The sequence below is a fragment of the Schistocerca piceifrons genome, chromosome 4, assembly GCF_021461385.2.
Source record: "Schistocerca piceifrons isolate TAMUIC-IGC-003096 chromosome 4, iqSchPice1.1, whole genome shotgun sequence".
Lineage (NCBI taxonomy): Eukaryota > Metazoa > Arthropoda > Insecta > Orthoptera > Acrididae > Schistocerca > Schistocerca piceifrons.
In genome coordinates, this window is record NC_060141.1 from 764974340 (window position 1) to 764994054 (window position 19715).

The window sequence follows — 19715 nt, forward strand, 5'->3', positions numbered from 1 at the left end:
TAACGTTCACCGTATGACTCATGAGTAAAGACCAGAAAAACCTCTGCCTCACAATCTGTGCAGAGGTTTTGGATGGTGTAAATGAGAGAAGATCCTTCAGAGCATCATAACTGGTGATGAGACATGGGTCTATAGTTATGATGTTGAAACAAAGGTTCAGTCTTCACCTGGGTCGGGAAAGGTTCTTGAACTCTCTCCATGTCAGGTCAAATGTCAAAACCATGCTGTTAGTTTTCTTTGACTTTGAAGGATTAGTTCATTATGAATTCGTGCCACAGGGACAAACTGTTAATCAATGGTGCTGTCGGGGTGTTGGGACACCTGCAAGAAAATGTGAGGAGGAAACGGCCTGAAATATGGTGAGACAATTCGTGGCTCTTGCATCACGATAGTCACGTCATCCCTGTTGGTGCGTGACTACTGCACAAAAACTGAAACTACAGTGGTGCCTCATCCTAGACACTCTCCAGACATGGCCCCTGTGGACTTTGGAAATAAAGTTGAAAACCCTGTTGAAAGGATGATTTGCAATGATAGACGAGATAAAAGAAAATATTCAGATAGCTGTTTGCGCCATCCAACAGGAGGCGTACCAAGACTGCTTCTGGAAGCGGAAATGGTGTTGGGAGTGGTGTATCAACTGTGGAGGATAGTATTTCAAAGGAGACTATGCACTAAGTGAAAGGTAACCATAGAAAAATTATGTGGTCAAAGTTGCAGAATTTGTTTGAATAGACCTTGTTTTTTGATACTGTTCAAAATGTTGCTCTGCTCCCGTCCTTAAAAGTTAACTTTGAGAAATGTGCAATGTTCCCACTTCCTAGCTGTGTATTCCACAGTGTGTGTTTCATTGTAAAGCCCTGAATACAGTTGTACATCTTTGAAATTAACATGTTCACCCTGCAGTGCTGAATTCAAAATAGTCATATGCTATGTAATGTCTTGGAGGAAGGCCAAATTTGCTATCTACTGTTTCTTCAATTCAGCAACAGGCCTATGACTTGTCCATAAATATCTCAAGAGGACCTTGTCTCCACTCAGATAGTGTATTTCATTATGATATGGCACATTGCCGCAAGTGCTTTCTATGTCTCCCAAAAAGGCTTTAAACTTGTGAGAGCAGGACTGTGGGTGAAATTTGTTGAAAGTCAAAACAGTTATCACTTCCCTCATGTTCACACTTTCAGTCCGCAAATTCTCTGGATAGAGAATGTAATGTATTGCAAAAATCTAGTGTGGAACAGGCAATGATTTTACCATCTCTGGTAAAAGAACGACAAAACTGATATTTCAGACAACAGTAAATGCTACAGCGTCCATTGACCCAGAAGTGAGATTATTCCATTACAGACTGATGTTTTCAACACTTGTGTGCACACGTGAGAATATTTGCCCCTTTTCTAGTGTCTGACATGAGGACGGAAGTCCAGTAACTCTTCTGTGATTAGACCTCAATCTGCTCCCCAAATGTAAATTGCCTACTGAGCAGTGTCAGAAATGTCAGTGCACCCATCCAGCACCAAAGCTAAGGTAGAAAAAATTGTTGCGAGAACCATTACTTTATCTGAAATGTTGTTAGCTGTTTCTTGAATTCTGTGTCAAATTTTTGAACAAGGGACCCCGTCTGAAACTTCAGAAGTCTCTCAGGAGCTGTATGCACAGCTGCTGAAGACACCAAACATATCTTTATAAACTCTCCTGTAGTGAAACTTGAGTGTTGCTTCGATGATCTGAAAAGCAATATGATAACTTGGTCTGATTGCAGATGCATTTGTTCAGTGGTGCTCCTGAAAACAAAAGTACATTTTTCATAGTGGAAATGTTCAGGAAAATTACTCAGGTGTCAATTTTTCCACTCATATGTGACATACTTCCTTAAGTCACATCACTTATCAGGACTTCAATTTTTGCAACCCTGCTTCTCTTTGCTTTCAAAGTGTCCATAATCTTTTGCATGAAAGTGGTGTAGTGCCTTTGGAAATTGAATTTTTTCTTTGTCTTCAGAGTTTTGAAGCACCCTGAGCATCTCAAGGCACCATCACATATCATAAATGTGGGCATCCTGCACTGATGTGGTGTAAAATGATTTTGGTGTGTCTGACTTTCACTTTGATGTTTCTAACTAGGTCATGAAGCTATTTAAGAAGAGTTAGTCTCCACTTTCAGTGCCGTGCAGTAGGTATATATGTTAAGGCTATACCAAAACTATGATCATCCCTTGGAAAGCATATCTCATGAAGGCAGTTGTTTGCCCTTCCCCCCCCCCCCCCTGTCACATGTCACATGACAACTTCAGATGCATATTATACAATGAGTGCTTATGGCCCTGGTGATGAGAATGCTCTTACGCACCTAGCTGCCTCCTGAACAGGTCTAATGTAGTATAACATACCCTGTATAATCATGTCTTCTTGCATTGAATGTTAAGCATGGCCTTGGGTTTTCATGTTTATTGAGAAGTTAAAGGGCCAACAGTATATAGCATTTCACCTTAGGTGAACACACAAAAGGGAGAGGGTGTGGATCGGGGCTCACAAATTGGGCTAAGACTGTGCAAGTACATGCAGTTGAAAACCCCTTAGAAGTTCCTAGAGTATCTCGCGTGATTGGGTGTTAGGAAAAGGTATCACATCTTCTAAAGATTTTAGAGTGGAGTTTGAGGAAGGATTGTTTTGTGTTGTTAATAAAGTATGGCATAGTGCATTGGTCAAGCGAACTGACTAGCATTTCCCCAGTGTGGGTTTTGATAATCATCCCGCTGCTGCCGCCGCCACCACCAACGCAGCAGCAGCAGCAACTAGTTCCATTATATGTAAAATTAATGTATTGGATTTAGTTAAGGTAGGTTAATTCGTAAAAACAGTTAATTTATATAATTCAATGAATTTTCAAATTAATGGAAAATTTCTGAACATTCTAGCAATTAAGGTAATTAACTGCTAGAAGTTAAATTACATTTTTAGTGGGATAGTCATTAAAGGAACATTTAGAAACCTAAGTATTGTTTATAGCATTTACATTTAATGAAAGAATTTTTTGAACAATGACATTATTCTAAAATATGCTTCAGTGAAAAGTATACTTAATTTAAGTAAGTCTTTACTCTGTCAATTTTGATGCACACCGAATCATTGGGATGAAAAGAGGAGCACTAAATTTATGCTGCATGATCAAATGCATTTTAATTGCATATCATCTTAATGATAATTGTTGTTACAGTAATTCTAGAGCACTTTATAATCTTTGTTAGATCTTTGACTTGGCAATAGAAACAGCATCACAGGATTGAACAAGAAGAGTACGCATTCCTTTGCCTTGTTCATTATGAAAGTCTCATCATACACTATCAAATCTGCTTGGCCACCCCTTGAGAATCCACCAACAGAAGGAATTTGTTGTTGGCTATGTATAGTTTTAATGTTGTTTCCAAACATTTTGCATACAGCTCTTCTGTTAGTTTACCCAACTTCGAGCAAGTAACAACATTATTATATTTTTCTTCTAGTTTCTTGACAGTACCGGCAACTTGAGGACCATATCTATTGGCAGACTTTTAAATACTTAATCAGTTAGAAAATTCTGGTTGGGTTTCAGTTTTCCAATAGAATAGGTATTCATGGAAAATTACTAAAGACACATGGCGAGATGCTGTTCACAACTATAGACACAGTTACAAAGTGTCAGAAAGGTATCATTTAAAATAATTCCTTTCTAAAGATACACAGAATCTAATTATGATAAATTAATATTTTATGTGTGTAAATTGAGTTGTTGAAATATATATAAATTTTATAAATAATAGTTTAATATTGTGAGGAATAAAACAAATAGGAAAAATACAGTAGTAGCAGCAATCAAACCTGAGCTGGCATATTGTCTGTCAGTGCACTTGACCACTGTCACGCCACTTACTTGACAATTGTTGCTCAAAAATCTCTTGTGCTACTAAAAATTCTTACAGTGCATTTTACCTTATACTGCTTCTACTTAAACGTGGTTTGAGCAAAATCAGTGAGCCCATATCAAGTTGAACTCTATAACATCTGTCGTTCATGATAACGTACAGCAGCCATGTGGACTCAACAGCAGGAGGCATTTTGTTGCTTTTTCTCGCAGAGCTGAAGTCTGTTACACTGATACAGTGTCTCTTGTGGTACAAGTATATACTACAACCAAGTGATGTTTCCATTTATGTAACAACAAGAAATAGTACAAGCAGCTTTGGAAACTGTTTGTTTTCAATGTAGGGCCACTATGCCAAGCACACACTTACAGTTCCAAAATCAGTTGAGCTAATATGTATGTACTTCCACCAGAGCTCTTGTAAGTCAATCCGACAAGCAAGTAGGCAGTTAGTTACCTCATTTGATAGTACACGATGTCATTCATAAAAGGCTTATAACAATATGTTTACTTTTGTGCATTAACATACAGCTATAATCGGTGGTGGAAATATATTTGCAGAGAAAAGCACATAATGATACATATTGTATTTTAGGCCAATAGACGTAACTAGTTACTGTATTGGTTTTCAATAGCTTCACTAGTCAGGAATTTTTGACTGTTTCTTGTTGAATAGGCTGATCAGACAAAAGTTGTTTTGCAGAGAAGGGTAAATGTGTATTTAAAATGTTTTTGGATACCTCAACATGAATTTCCTAAGGCCAGTATTACACTATCAAATTTCTTTGTCAAAGATTTGATCAAAGATGTGATCCAATATTCCGTCCAATATATTTGACAAAGATCTTTGACGTAGCGCTACAAGGGGTATTACACTGTCATCAAATTTTTCGTCAAAGTTCAAGATGGCTGACAACAACTTGTTATTAACCGCAGCAGTTCTACGTACTCCAATTGCATTGTGTGCACATGCGGAAAAGAAGTGGGGGGAAAAAATGGAACCATACATACGAGGTTGACAGTCTTAAAAGTCCTGGGACTACAACTTGATAATAAATTCAGTTGGGAGGAGCACACCACAGAACTGCAGAAACGCCTTAACAAATCTGTATTTGCAATTCGAGTGTTAGCAGACATAGGCAACATAAAAATGAAAAAGCTTGCCTACTTTCATTCCATAATGTCATATGGGATAATATTTTGAGGTAAATCTTGAAGTCAAACAAAAGTTTTCAAGGTCCAAAAGCGTGTAATACGTATTATTTGTGGAGTAAATTCACGGACCTCCTGCAGAAACCTCTTCAAAGAACTGGGTACTTCAGATTCTTGCATTGGTACTGGGGGAAAATAAGAAAGAAAATGAAACTGTTGGCGGGCCAGAAGAACAGTGAGACTGTCGTTTGGACGTACGAGATTTGCAGGTTAGCTTTTTTGTTTTGTATTTCATGCCTAGATACTTCCGTAGAGATATTGTTGCATGTGGATCATTATATGTAATGATTATTACAATACATGCAACGATATGTTTGTACAGTTATCTAGGCATGAGAAACAAACAAAAAAAACTATAACTCTCGTAGGCCCAAATGAGTCTCTCCCTATACTTCCAGCTCGCAGGTTAACTACTGCCTCTCAGTATATTTACTTCTTAATAAAATTTGTCGTAAATAATATATCTCTTTTTCCAACAAACAACTCAGTTCATACATACAATACCAGGAACAAAAATGATCTGCACAAGGACTTAAAAACACTTACTTTAGTTCAAAAAGGGGTCCACTACTCAGGAACACTCATCTTCCATAATTTGCCAGGAAACATAAAAAATTTAGTTAGAAATAAAGATCAGTTTAAAAGGAGCCTGAAAGACTTACTACTGGCCAACTCCTTCTACTCCATTGGCGAAATTTTTAATAGAAACAAATGATGTATTGTATTTAGTCATACTATTAGTATTTTTATTTCAGCTTAAAAAAAATCGACATGTTCCACATCCACGAGGATCTCCTCAGCACGGATCTATGGAACGAAAAACTAATCTAATCTGGGTGAAGCCGTGGGTTTTACGACGACACGATAAAAGCATTCAACAAAACTTGTTACGTGAGCTTACAGTGGAAGACGTCAAGTCGTACATCAATTACTTAAGAATGGATGAGCATACATTTCTGTATGTGCTCAATGAAGTGTATCCTCATATCACAAAGCACAATTTTCACTTAAGAACTGCTATATCTTCAGAAGACAGGCTCACTATAACACTCCGATTCCTTGCTACACGAGAGGGTTATGTTATGTTATGTTAGGTTAGGTCAGGTTAGGTCTCCAATCTTCTTAATGTATTTTTGTATTCAGGGTGCCTCACGTTGTAAAGCGCCTCATAAGCTTCAGACATCTCTATTAATTCTGTAGTTGTCGGCACACACCAATTGTATTTACCGGCAATGGTTATAAAAACATTACAGACGACAGAACGCTGCAGCGATGCTAGCGCTCCGAGTGGTAACATATCGCATTGCAGTGAACAGAAGACAAGGGATTTCTTTGATCAAATATACGGCCTCGGCCTAGATTTGATCAAATATTGGACGACATTTGTCAAAGATCCCTATTACACTATCAAATATCTTTGACAAAGATATTGGACAAAGAAATTTGATAGTGTAATACCGGCCTAAGGGACCGAAGTTTATCTTGCATTTACCAGTAGAATAAAGTGCGGAAAAAATATTTCAGTGTATGCAACTCCCGTCAGATTTCAGAAAAAAAATTCATGACTGTGAACTATCAAACTTTGCAGAAACATAAAAGAAAATTAAATACGTATGGTCATGAATGGTGAGACATAGGTTCTATACTAAATAATTAGTCCATACACAAGTTCCATTTAACTTTGAATTCATGGCAATAATTAGATAACAAACTTAAATCCTTTGTTTCCAGATACACGTCGCACAATATAGCGTCTCACATAAATCTACTGCTATGCGGTATGGCACTTTCACATTACACTAAAATAATATTTTGTAAACATTAATAAGACAGTGGCAAGACATGCGTATCGGACACAAATTACAACAGACAGAAGAGTGAGTAACTGTTCATCGAGAATATCTTGTACATCAAAAGAATGTGTAAAAAATGTTATTTTGTCCCCATTTGGGCAGTGGCTTTCAAAGTCAATAGCTCACAGCATCTCTGACAGCTCTTCCACAATAAACACGTCACGTCACAGGACGTTCGTGTGTGTGTGTTTTTTTTACATTCTCGCAACGTTATTTGCTAACTGTAGCTGTTGCCGAGCGACTGCTTGGTTAGTGAATGATTTAAAATGGTATGACAATCACATAATGTTACAGGCTCCACCTACAGATATATGAATTGGAGCTGCATCACAAAATAAAGTATCAGAACAGGTCATGACAGAAGTTGTTTAGAGCCAATTCAGCAAAAAGGGATAAAAACAAGGGATTCCTCAATTTTTGTCTGTTTCTGAAAGGAGGCTACATTTCATACTTGTCGTGGTAAACATGCACGTTTGCTGCGTGTGAGGAACTGCATATGTGCCCCTTTGAAAATGTGGATTGTTGAAGGACAGGGTTGTAGGTCAGTCGTACTTAACAATGCCTACAGTTAATGCAGCAATATTTGTAGACATCTTGGGGCTGTATGCTGTGCCACAACTTCCTTGTGACACCTTTCAATAAGATGGTGCACCATGCCATTTCGTGAACATTGTGAGGAATTGCTTTAATCATGAGTTCACGGATTGCTGGATTAGGAGATTGATTGCTGATTCCCTAGAACCCCAGACATCACGACATATTTTTTTTCCTGTGTGTGTGTGTGTGTGTGTGTGTGTGTGTGTGTGTGTGTGTGTGTGTGTGTGTGTGTGGGGGGGGGGGGGGGGGGGGTTGTTATCAAGAATAAATCGTACCAGACACAAGTTTCTGATATCCCAGATCTTCGCCATGACATTCGTGCAGCAGTCAGAAATGTTACGCTGCAATGCGCAAGATACTTGGAGAGGAGTGGAATATGGATTAGATACCTGTCATGCCACTAATGGTGCGCATATTGAGGTGTAATAGATCTGTAAAGACTTTGAGTTAACATAGTTCTGGAAACATATGATCAAAAAAATGTTACTTCCGAAGTTATTACATGTTATATTATCATACGTTTGACCTGAACACCCTCTATAAATGCTAACCTCTCACTACCGTGCTGTGAAGTGGGATCATCTGTGACTGGTGAAATTTCTCAGATCACATCAGGTTCAGATGCAATCAGTAGCTCACAACCTAGCGGTATTAAAAAAAAACCTTTTGTGTTGAACAAATAAGAGTTTAAAGAACTAAATAATTAAGAAGTTGTTGCTAAACTAAAAAATATTATGTGACTTCACTCTTTTTGGCTATGTAAGTAATGATTGCAGATAAATAATCTCTCAACTATAATTAGAGAAGACGTGTTTAGGTCTTGTTAGGCTTTTACACTCTCTTTGTGGGTGGTTCACCTCTTACAAAAGACATTGTCTAGGCACAAATAACAGTAACGACACAATTCGCATCAAATTTCTAACTACGAAACAACTGCTTGAATTGCTATGGCAAGTGAAAGTGTTGAATAAGTCAAGTAGTATGCATGTGAAAGTGGATTTGTAGATATCAGGTAGTGGCACAGTGGTTGTAATCTGGAATACAGTTAAAATGCTATCAGATTCAATCCCCCATCAGTCCTCTGAATTTTTTCGTTTCACCTCTAGTAATGTTTGTTAATCTGTAAAAAGCTAAGTTGTTGTTGATAAGATCGCAGAGTGAAACTAACACAACAGTTACTGTAGCTGCAGCTTGTGATGTGGGCAATACAACACAACTGCCAGTGGCGCAGACGAGGCGCCTGAAAATGGGTACGACACTAATTGTTAGGAGAAAAGTCTATGAAGAAATTCCAGTACCAACAGAAAATGAAGCAAACAGGAGTTTCAATGCAATGAGGGCAGCACTTACGACCAGTGTATATACGTAAGAGTTACAAAATTGGAATAAATTTACAAATTAAGATTTGAAATGCCTGAGTTTCTTTTCATTTCTTTTACATTTCTTTAATTTCTGTATAGTGTTGCCATTCTTACTTGATGTTCCCCAAGCAAAACTACCAATATTTTACGTTCATGCCTGAAGGACTGTAATCCTCCTGTAAAATTGGTGTTTGAGCATTGAATATTTTCTATTCTTTTTGATTTTGGGATGCTGTTGACTTCCAGGATTTTGTAACAGAAACCTGGATTGTGTGTTCCACATCATTTTCTTGGAGGTTATTTTTAGTTTCTAAATGCAATGTATAGCTGTCACAATTAACTTACACTATTGTTCTTACCAACTCTGTGGCAATACTCGTATCACTGTTTCACTATATAAGAAAAAGATACGTTGCTGCTCATCCGGGGTGTATATGCCCCAGGTAATCCAGGAAAAACCCAGGAATTTTTTTCATCTGTGAGAAAACAGGGAAAAACCCGAGAACTTTCAGAATTCTGGGAATTTTTTATTGTAGCAATAAAACATAGAGGAAAAATTAAAATAAAACTTCAGTTGTAAAGGAAATGCGCCATTTACAAGAAGACAGTGCAGGCACAGGCATGTGTCAAAGGCTTTAGGACAAAGACAATGCAGTACATTATAACACACTGCTTCCCTTTGGCATGATGTCACAACTATTTACATTAGGTTCGCTTGTGCAGTTGCCAGTAGGCTCATGCTAATGCACAGGCCGTTAGGTATGAGCAGTACCTACTCCCACTTCTAGCCACTAGAAGTGTGGCTGTTAGCTGTATCAGCAGTAGCAACAAGCCGTGTGACAGTTACTCAGGTCCAAGCTGCTGGAGAAGGCTTTGGCCAAAAACTACATTTGTCTTTCTGTCATGCTGGTCTGCAACTTGATGTTTCATCTGTATGGTGTGTAGCAATCTACCTTTTCCATACATTATTTATATTCCAACCTGGAGTTTCCTGTTTAGTCTTAATTTCTTTGTCATTGGGGAGAACAATATTTTCATTTGAAGTCTGTTGTGTACTCGTGTACTGATGTTGTGAATGAACTGTAACCTTCAGTGTTGTTTCAGTCTATTGGAACAAGGGAAAAAAAGGAATGTAATGAGTAATGTTATAAACTGTCTTTGATGCAGCAAATTAGTTCCAAAAATTTATCCAAATGTATGAAATATACAAAACCTTGGGATGAGAATCTGAATTGTATTAGATTCCCTCTCCCCTCCCCCTCCAGTTTCATATCTTGATTACATAACTGTTTTTACAATTAATTAACCCCATTGCCTTGTTTGTGAACAAAGGAATATTACAAAAAAATTTGTTTACTTCTGGTATTGTGATTCTCATGTAGCTTCTCCTTTTTTTTTAGGTTTTCCTCCATGTACTCTTTCAGCTTTCCAAATTTTTCTCAGGTCTCTTGGTGATGACTATTCTTTTTCCAGTGCACATAAAAGCAGAATTTGCTATTGTTCTAATATTTGAAAGCATTCTTTTCCTTAAGATTAGATATTTTTGCTTCTGATTTATGCTGCTCATAGACACTTATAGAAGAAAGTGAATGGTTTGTGTTTGTTTTTTTTCCCCTAGGGAGCATTACATTCTGCAAAGTGTATAATTTTCTTTAAAAGGCGTAGCTGTAAAAGTTATTAGTAATTCTCGCAAATGAATATCCTCTAGACATGTTATTTCATGAATTTGGTGTTCCTGTTTATGATGAATTTGTTAACTGTAATTGATTTTTGTTTTCCAGGCCCTGTTCTCTGGTGAAGGTTGCCCAAAATTAATTTCCTGTGAATTTGCGCACAATAACTCCTGGTATGTAACTTTCGAGTCTGATGAAGATGCTCAACGAGCTTACAGATTTTTGCGTGAAGAAGTTCGTGAGTTTCAGGTAAATAATTTACGTGTTTCAGAAACAGTTGTCCTAATATTGTGAAATTCGAGAAATCTTTCATGTAGAAGGATAATTTTTCCTCGGGTAGGCTGAAACGTGCCAATATTAATGTTGATCATCTGGTATAAGGTAAATTTCAAATTAGTTTTGTGCATTCATTAGGCTATTGGTTTAAAATTACAATTTTGGAAACTGATCAGCATACTAAAACTCACCTGGCATGTCTCTACAAAGAGACTTTGGAATCCAGTTACAATGGGGAATAGAAAGGTACAGCAAGACAGGACAGCAACTTTTATTTGCAGTGTGGAGAAAAGCAAGAGTGAGTTGCAAATTCTGCTGGTCTACACATCCATTAGGCCTATGAGCATTTGTAACTATGTACACATTTGTTACGATAGGAACTATCCTGGGAAAACACGAATTATTTGCAGACCATCATCAAATATACTATTACTGAGAATATAAATGTATTACGTACTTAAAATGGTGACCACCCTATTAATAATAGGGTGTCTAAAATCATTGCACTGGCTGAATTACTATTGATATGGCAACTGCAGACAAAATAAACCCAGTTGAGTTATTCATGGCACTGAGTATTGTTTCGTATGAATATATAATTCATCACTAGAGTTAAACATTTACTAATGTTGCAATAGTTTCGTGTTAAGTATCAGCTTAGGCACATTTATATCAAATACTGACATTTGAGCCATTTCGTGAATAAAGCCATCTGGCTCTATTTGATTTTTGTTATTTACACTAACGCCACTTCAAAAGCTTATGCAATGAACATTGCTTCATAAGTTTTAAGTTTTGACCTGATTATGGCAATTACTGAAACATTATAATGACTGATATGTGTTAAGTGCTCTATATGGCTTTATTTACCAAATTTTGACAATAATAATGTGTATCAAGGAATTTATTTCCTTTATCAGTGTGGTAAATTGTTCTACTTTTTTATAACGATGATTAAAATACCATATATTTAGTGGTTTGTGTAATTCATATATAATTGCCAAAGTTAATAAGAAAGGTCATTGTTAAGATAGTGCTTACTGTTCTGTGAGGATTACGTAAATATCTTGACGCACATTTTCACATTTCAGGGAAAGCCTATAATGGCAAGAATAAAGGCTAAACCTATGAATAGGTTACCTATTCCTCCAGTTCCTTCCATGGGTGTAGCTCTGAAAAATGGCTACAGAACACCACCTGCACTTTATGACCCTAACACGTATCAGGGGCAGCAAAGGTTTCTGTATTCAAATGGTAGTTCTGTGGCACCGAATGTAAACTTTGGAAGTCAAGTTCATGTTTATGTAAGTATATTTTATTAAAAATATACGCACATCTTAAGAGCCTGATTATAACATAGTGTTAATTCAGGTGTCATAAGTGTGCAACAGTAAATTTTTCTGTTTATTTTTTTCTTTTTTAAAGTAATTTATAAAAGATAAAGACAGAAAATACATTTTTACTATCCAGTAACAAATATGAAGGATATGTTTCTGGAGGCTGTTTTTTTTCTTTTGAATGTACTTTCAATTTTATTTTTGCACGCCTGGATCACATTTAGAGGATAATCCTGATTACTGTGCTTACCTGTCAAATGATTTTGTTGTCTAGACAATATAAAAAGGGAGTCTCATTACAGAAAGGAATTCCTGTTAAGAATTTTCAGTTTGCTTTTAATCCATTATTTATAAGACATTTAAACATTTTTATAGATGTATCTTACACATCCAGTGATCTCAGGCTCTGCAGACCCCTAGCTGCTTCTTTCCTGTCTGTTTTGTGCTTATTCTTCCCGGTGTCTTCAACCCCCAGGGCTGCCATTTCCCTCGCCAGCTCATCCACCCACCACAGAGTTGGTCATCTGGTGGGGTGTGTGGTGTGGTTTCCCCTAAAGTGCATTCTTCACCCGTCTTTCCTCTAGCATATGGGCTACATGGCCCACCCACTAGGTTCTTCTGCTCTTTGGTTTCTGTAAAATTGTTGGTTGCATCAAGAGGTAGATCCCGTTGTCCTTCCTTCATTCTCCTTTATCTAAGAGGTATCTTTGTATCTTCCTCATTACTCTTCTTTCAAATATTAATAGTTTTTGAACTGTACATCTCATCTTGGTGTTCCTTGATATTGATTTTCAACTCAACGCCTCACAGAGCAGAGTGTATATGCCCCAGGAAATCTGGGAAAAACGGAAATTTTTCGTCTGGGGAAAAAATTCTTAGAATTCCAGGAATTTTTAATTGTTTCGGTTTAGAGTTTAATTTTTATAATTTTGATTGGTAAAAACTGATACTCAGTGTTTTACTTAAGTCTGCTTCTCCACAATAATACTGCAGCAGTAAAATATAAACAAGGGAATAATGCCAAAATAAAAGATTTAGTCACAAAGAAAATGTGCTATTTACAACATAAAAGCATAGTGCAAAAAAGTGTGTGCCAACACCAGAATGTCAGAGACCGCAATATTTTGTAACAACAAGCTGCTTTGAATATGCCTTTCTCGTGGGCCTTGATTCAATGAGTGTAACGAGGGCATGCCATACGGGCTTTTCGCGCAGAATGCTGGTGAAACGGCGTCACATCATTAGGAATACGGGAAGGGAGAAGTGGGATGAAAGACCATTACACGTGCATTGTAAATGCAAGCAAATTTCCAGACCACTGCGTTGAAATAAATAGAATCCAGTTACTTGTTAGTTATTCTTTCTGGTTAATTTTTAGCACTATAAGCAAAAGTAGAAATTGTTGTGCCACTGCTGAATACAGAAATGCTTTGTACGAAACTGGATCTTATTTGCCATAGATTTCTCTAAGATAAGAGAACTATAGTGCAAATGAGTGGACACTGTAAAAGAAATAATTCTGTTAATGAGAATAATGCAGGGATTTGAGGTCATTTTGTTCCTGAAGATTATGAATAGGACTTTTTAAAAAAAGGGGCTTTTGTAGTTTTCTTTGAAAAGATAATTTAAGGGGGACTTTGCGTCACCAGAAAAATATTCCAAATTGGCATGGAGATGCATCAAAGGTTGTCAAAAGCTCTAGCAGGGCAACTTATTGATAATTGCCAGATATTCATCTTCTCAACTCATTTCTATGCACTATCGCCTTTGGAATTATTAGATTGCCAATGTGAAAAGAGAAGAGTATACAGTCTGCTTTAGAAGCTGTACCTTTGAAGAAAATTAAATTAAGTCAGTCAACTAGCACAGGAGTAATTCTTGAACTAGAGGTTACTGCAAAACATGAAATAGAGAGATAGAAAAACTAAGATGCAACTGCTGAGGGAGAAACCTACTGTGGATAGGAGTAACTGGATTCTGCAAGCAAAGTGGAACAGTGGGTAGCACACTGGATTCCTATTCTGAAAGGCTGCGGTTAAAATCTGCATCTGCCCATCCTGATTCAGGTATTCTGCGATTTCCCTAAAATTCTTCAAGCGAATGCTGGGATGGTTCCTCTGAAAGGTCATGGGGGGGGGGGGGGCGGCTTTCTTCCTCATCCTTCCTTAATCCGATGAGACTGATGATTGCGCTGTTTGGTCCTCTCCCCGAAACCAACCAGCCAACCTGTGCTTCTACGTCTACACTAGTACTCTGCATTGCACAATTCCCCGACAGAGGGTTAATCAGACCACTTCAAGCTATTTCTCTAGCATTCCACTATCAAACCAGCACACAGAATAATGAGCATTTAAATCGTTTTCCTTGTGAGCTCTGATTCCTCTTACTCCAATGAGCACTTCTCGATATGTAGATGAAAATAAAAAAAATCTTATTTTGGGGAGAAAGATAGTGACTGAAATTTCATGAGAAGATTCTACTGCAATGAAAACACGTTTGTTTTAATGATTGTCACCCTAATCCGCGTATCATACTTGTGAACTCTCCCGTATTTTGTGATAATACCAAACAAACTGCCCTTCTTCGAACCTTTTTTATGTCCTCCGACAATTCTATTTGGTGCGGATCCCACACCACACAGTATTTCTTCAGAAGGGTCTGAGCAAGCATAGTGTAAGTGGTCCTTTTAGTAGACCTGCTGCATTTTATAAGTGTTCCACCAATAAATCGCAGTCCATAGTTTAAAAGATCTACTCGCCAAGCAGTGGCTGGACATACACGTAAGACTGTTGTGATTGGCAAGCTTTCAGAGCCAGTGGCTCCTTCAGCAGAAGGGTTGAAGGGAAGGAAGGAGGGTGAAGGAAAATGGCTGGAGAGGCCTAGAAAAGGGGGTAGACTTGGAAAGTCACCCAAAACCACGGGTCGGGCGAGACTCACCATACAGGATGAGAAGCTGGTTCTGGTAGACTTCCTTGAAATCTACCCCATTTCCTACGCCTCTCCAGCCCTTTTCCTTCATTCTTCTTCCTTTCCTTCACCCATTCTGCCTGAAGGAGGAGGAGCCACTGGGTCTGAAAGCTTGCCAATCACAACAGTCTTCTCTGTGTGTGTGTGTGTGTGTGTGTGTGTGTGTGTGTGTGTGTGTGTGTGTGTGTGTGTGTTGCTAATTAGCTCATTACGATTGATTCTCAAGTTGTTGCATGTATTGATAACCACAGTCCCATTTCATCAACATGCTGTCTGTGACTTCTGATTAGCTGGTCACACTAGTGGATTTTTGCGATAGGCCAAAACCCTGGCCATTTCTGCGGGTATCCTCGTGGGTCGGACCTGCTGATCTGAAGCCCTTTATTTCCTCCTAATATTTAGATCCTGCCCATTAGGCCTAACCCCCCCCCCCCCCCCCTCAGGTGGGGGTGGGGGGTCTCGCCACTCCTTGGGGGGTTCATGCTTGGCTAACATGGGGCCCCAGCCTTTGCAGCATTTTTTCCCTTCCCTTCCCTGCTGCATGTCCACCCTCTGGTTATGCTTTTTTCCCCTCCCTTGGGAAACATGTCTGGGATGTTATTGGGAATGTCCTGCATCGATGGAAGAACAGTCTCACTTTTGTTTTTCACTCCCTTTTCCTACCTTTGTTTCCCTTGTCCTCTCATTCCTCCTCTTCAGCGTTTGAGGTTCATTTCTTCTTCTTCTTCTTCTCCTCCTCCTCCTCCTCCCTGTGCACTCAGGAAGGCCAGGTGACTTGGTAACACACAATTCACAGCCCCGGGTCGACAGGTAGGGTTCGCATGTACCCCCTGGTACAGGCCAGGTCCAAGGAGGGGTGATTGCTTGAGCTGCAACCTTCCCAAATTGCCGATTGGTCCCTCTGTCAGGTGTTCGGGATGTGTGACCTGAGGTGTGAACAATCACCTGAGGCGGGTGTGTCCCCTTGTGAAGGGAGACTCCAGTTGGAAGCAGTGCGCCATTGGAGGTGTTGGCAATTGTGGGGAATTTTCTTGCAATGAGTGAATCATCTTACCAATCAACATCTAAGAAACATAAACATAATGAGGCTAATGATCAAAGACCCTTTCCACTGCACACGGTTCCTTGTGGTCTCACATACTCATGTCAGTCAGTCCTTCACCAAGGTAAATCCGTTTATTATTCAGAAAGGTGTTGATGAAATTGCCGGCCCTGTGAGATCCTGCTCTTGTTCATGGAATGGCACTTTGCTTTTGGAGACTACTTCTGATACTCAAGCGCAACAACTGCTTGCTAACAGAGGCCGAAATCCAATCTAACCTCTCTGATCAGGGTGTCATTGCTATCCATTGTTTAATCCATCATCTCCTTAGTGCCTATCCGCACTCTTTACCTATTCTTTGGTAGTGGTGCTGCCATTGAAGATCGAAGCAGGCTATGAAATTATCACAGTCCAGCTGTACATTCCAAACCTGATGGGCTGCTACTTGTCATTGTTTCAATCACACTAGAACGTCTTGTCGAGACCCAGCAAAATGTGTAACGTGTGGTAGGGGTGCAAACGAGCGATTGTCTGCCTCCATCTCCCCGGTGTGTCAACTGCAATGGCGTTCATGCCGCGTTCTGTCAGGATTGTCCCATGTATCTTGATGAGCATGCTGCCTAAGAGATCCGGGTAAAGTAAAGTGTCCTAACCAGTTGCTTGAAAGTTATTGGCTAGTCACAAACCCTGTGTTATTCCATCTGGCACCTATAGTTCGTTTCTCGTTTCCCCTCACTCCTTGAAGGACATGGCAAAGCAGACATGCAACCTCAAATTCCTGGCTGGCCTCCGTTCCAAATTTCTGGCCTAACAGTTGCAGACAATGTTATCATGGACTCTCTTGCTATCTCCAACACATTGGGCCACCTTTTTGCAGAAGTTTCATGCTCTTCCCACTATCACCCCGCCTTCCTCCATTGGAAAAGAGTGGAGGAGGCTTGGGCGATACCCTTCTCCTCTCCCCATCATGAGTGCTACAATGCCACCTTAACTATGAGGAGCTCGATCGTGCTCTCAGTTCATCCCGATCCTCCATCCCAGGGCCAGATGACATCCACATTCAGATGTAGCAGCACCTTTCTCTTGCAGGCAAGCATTTTCTGCTTAACACTTTAAACTGCATCTGGGCAGAGGGCACATTACCTGGACACTGGCGCGGAGCCACCGTCGTACCCATACCTGGCCCTGTAAGGACTGAAACCTTCCTTCTAGCTACTGCCCCATTTCTCTTACCAGCTGCATTTGCAAGGTGATGGAACTTAAGATTCATGTCCGGCTGGTATGATGACTCAAGTCTCACGATTTCCTGATTAATGTACAGTGTGGATTTAAGAGTGCAGGATTCTGCAGTTGACCATCTAGTTACTTTGTCCCCCTATGCCATGAATGGTAGTCTGCGGAAATCCTAGACTATGGCCGTGTTTTTCTATTTGGAGAAGGCCTGAGATACCTGCTGAAGAACCGGTATCTGTACTCTTTACATGTGGGGCTTCCTCAGCTGCCTGCCCTTTTTCCTTCAGGCATTTTTAAAAGATACAGTTTTCAAGGTGCGTGTGGGTTCTGCCTTGTCGGACGCCTGTATCCAGAAAAACGCTATGCCTCAGGGTTCTGTCCCGAGTGTCGTCCTCTTTGCTATCGCCGTTAACCTATAATGGTATGTCTCCTGCTGGGCATGTCCAGTTCCCTTCTTGTTGACAATTTTGCCGTCTATTGCAGTTCTCCATGGTCCTGTCTCACTGAGCGGCATCCTCAGCAATGTCTTCATTGTCTTTACTCCTGGAGCATCATCAACAATGGCTTTCCCTTTTCGACTGACAAAACCATCTGTATGAATTTCTGGCAACACAGGTGGTTTCTCCTACCATCTTTACAACTTGGGCCTGTTGCCCTTTCATTCATTGAAACTATGAAATGCTTGGGGCTCATGTGTGATAGGAAACACTCTTGGTCCTCCCATGGGTCTTACCTGGCAGTCCACTGTACACAATTCCTCAATGTCCTACGTGTCCTCAATGGCACTTCCTGGGGTGCCAATCGAACCACCCTCCTCGGTTTGTACCGGTGCCTTGTCTGTTCGAAACTCGACCATGGGTGCTTTTTTATGCATCTGCACTCGCATCCCTCTCAGTCTCAACACTATTCACCATCGTGGCATCTGTTTGACCACGGGTGCCTTTTATGCTAGCCCAGTTTAGTCTGTAAGCTGAAGCTGCTGAACTACCACTGTCATATCTCCGTGACTTTCTCCTCACAGGGTGTATACGACCCGGGAGATCCGGGAAAAACCCGGGAATTTTTTCGTCCGGGAGAAAACCAGGAAAAACCTGGGAATTGTTTACAATTCCGGTAATTTTTCATTGTTTTAGTTTTCAGTTAAATTTTTGTGATTTTGAGTGGTAAGAATCAATACGCTAACAAAGGATATTACTGTACCCCGCTACTGCAGAATAACACTGCACAAACGAAACACGAACAAGAGAGAGGAAAAAAAAAAAAGCGTAAAATAAACTTAAGTTGCAAAGGAAATGCGCCGTATACAACAACAAAACACAGTACTCATACAAGCGTCTGCCAACAGTAAAATATGTCAAAGGCTTTTGGAAGACTATGCAATGCTTCATAACAACAAATTGCTCCGATGTGCGTGACGTGACAACTGTTCAAATTAGATTGCTTCGAGCAGGTGTGGGCGGGCTCTTGTGCATGCGTAGTTGACTCGGGTATGAGTAGTACGTTCTCCTGCTTCTTGTTACAGAAGTGTGGCTTGGCGTCACTACCTAATATTGCCCGGTTTGGAAATATAGTAAATCCGAGCCTGATGCACAGAGCAGTCTGAGTTGTGGTGGGGAGGTGGGTCGTCTCCACGTGACCTGTGTTAACGTTTAGTGATTTTGTTGTTTCCTCTTCGTTTATTGCTCTCATGTTAAATGATAAAACGGATTTTTGTGACCGGGATATATCAAATGAATTAAAATACGTTCGCATAATTACGGATGGCTAAAATATGTCATTAGTTTCAGATTTTATTTCCACCTTTCTGACAGTCAAGCATTAATCGCCTTGCAGAACAATGAAGTTATTTTTGTCAGTTTGCTAAAGAGATTTGGCTTTTATTAATTCTTTCTGCTGAGGCAGTCAGTTTATTTGAAACGAACTGTTTAGTTTTACACTGTTGGCTGGTATCAATTGTTGGCTGATTGCAAGTGCTCGTATGATGATATGCCATGATAAAGAACCAAACATGAGATAATACAATACTGGTCCTCCAAGAAAATTTACATCAGACTCTGGACAGAAGAATGTGCACTTCAAGCCGAATTATGCATTTTAGTATGGTTCACGAAATTCCGATGCTCTTGAAAAAATGTTCAAATGGCTCTGAGCACTATGGGACTTAACTTCTGAGGTCATCAGTCCCCTAGAACTTAGAACTACTTAAACTTAACTAACCTGAGGACATTATACACATCCATGCCCGAGGCAGGATTCGAACC

The 19715-nt window shown here is 39.6% G+C and overlaps 1 protein-coding gene across 9 annotated transcripts in view; it reads left to right on the forward strand.

The window, feature by feature from the left end:
- The window catches only part of LOC124794963 (la-related protein Larp4B), a 358294-nt gene that overhangs the window by 282602 nt on the left and 55977 nt on the right, over nucleotides 1-19715 (forward strand). For all 9 annotated transcript variants that reach the window (XM_047258683.1, XM_047258691.1, XM_047258684.1 and 6 more), the window contains 2 exons: nucleotides 10708-10848; nucleotides 11967-12179. In XM_047258683.1, the coding sequence (XP_047114639.1) occupies nucleotides 10708-10848; nucleotides 11967-12179 (354 nt within the window). The remainder of the gene's footprint in view (nucleotides 1-10707; nucleotides 10849-11966; nucleotides 12180-19715) is intronic.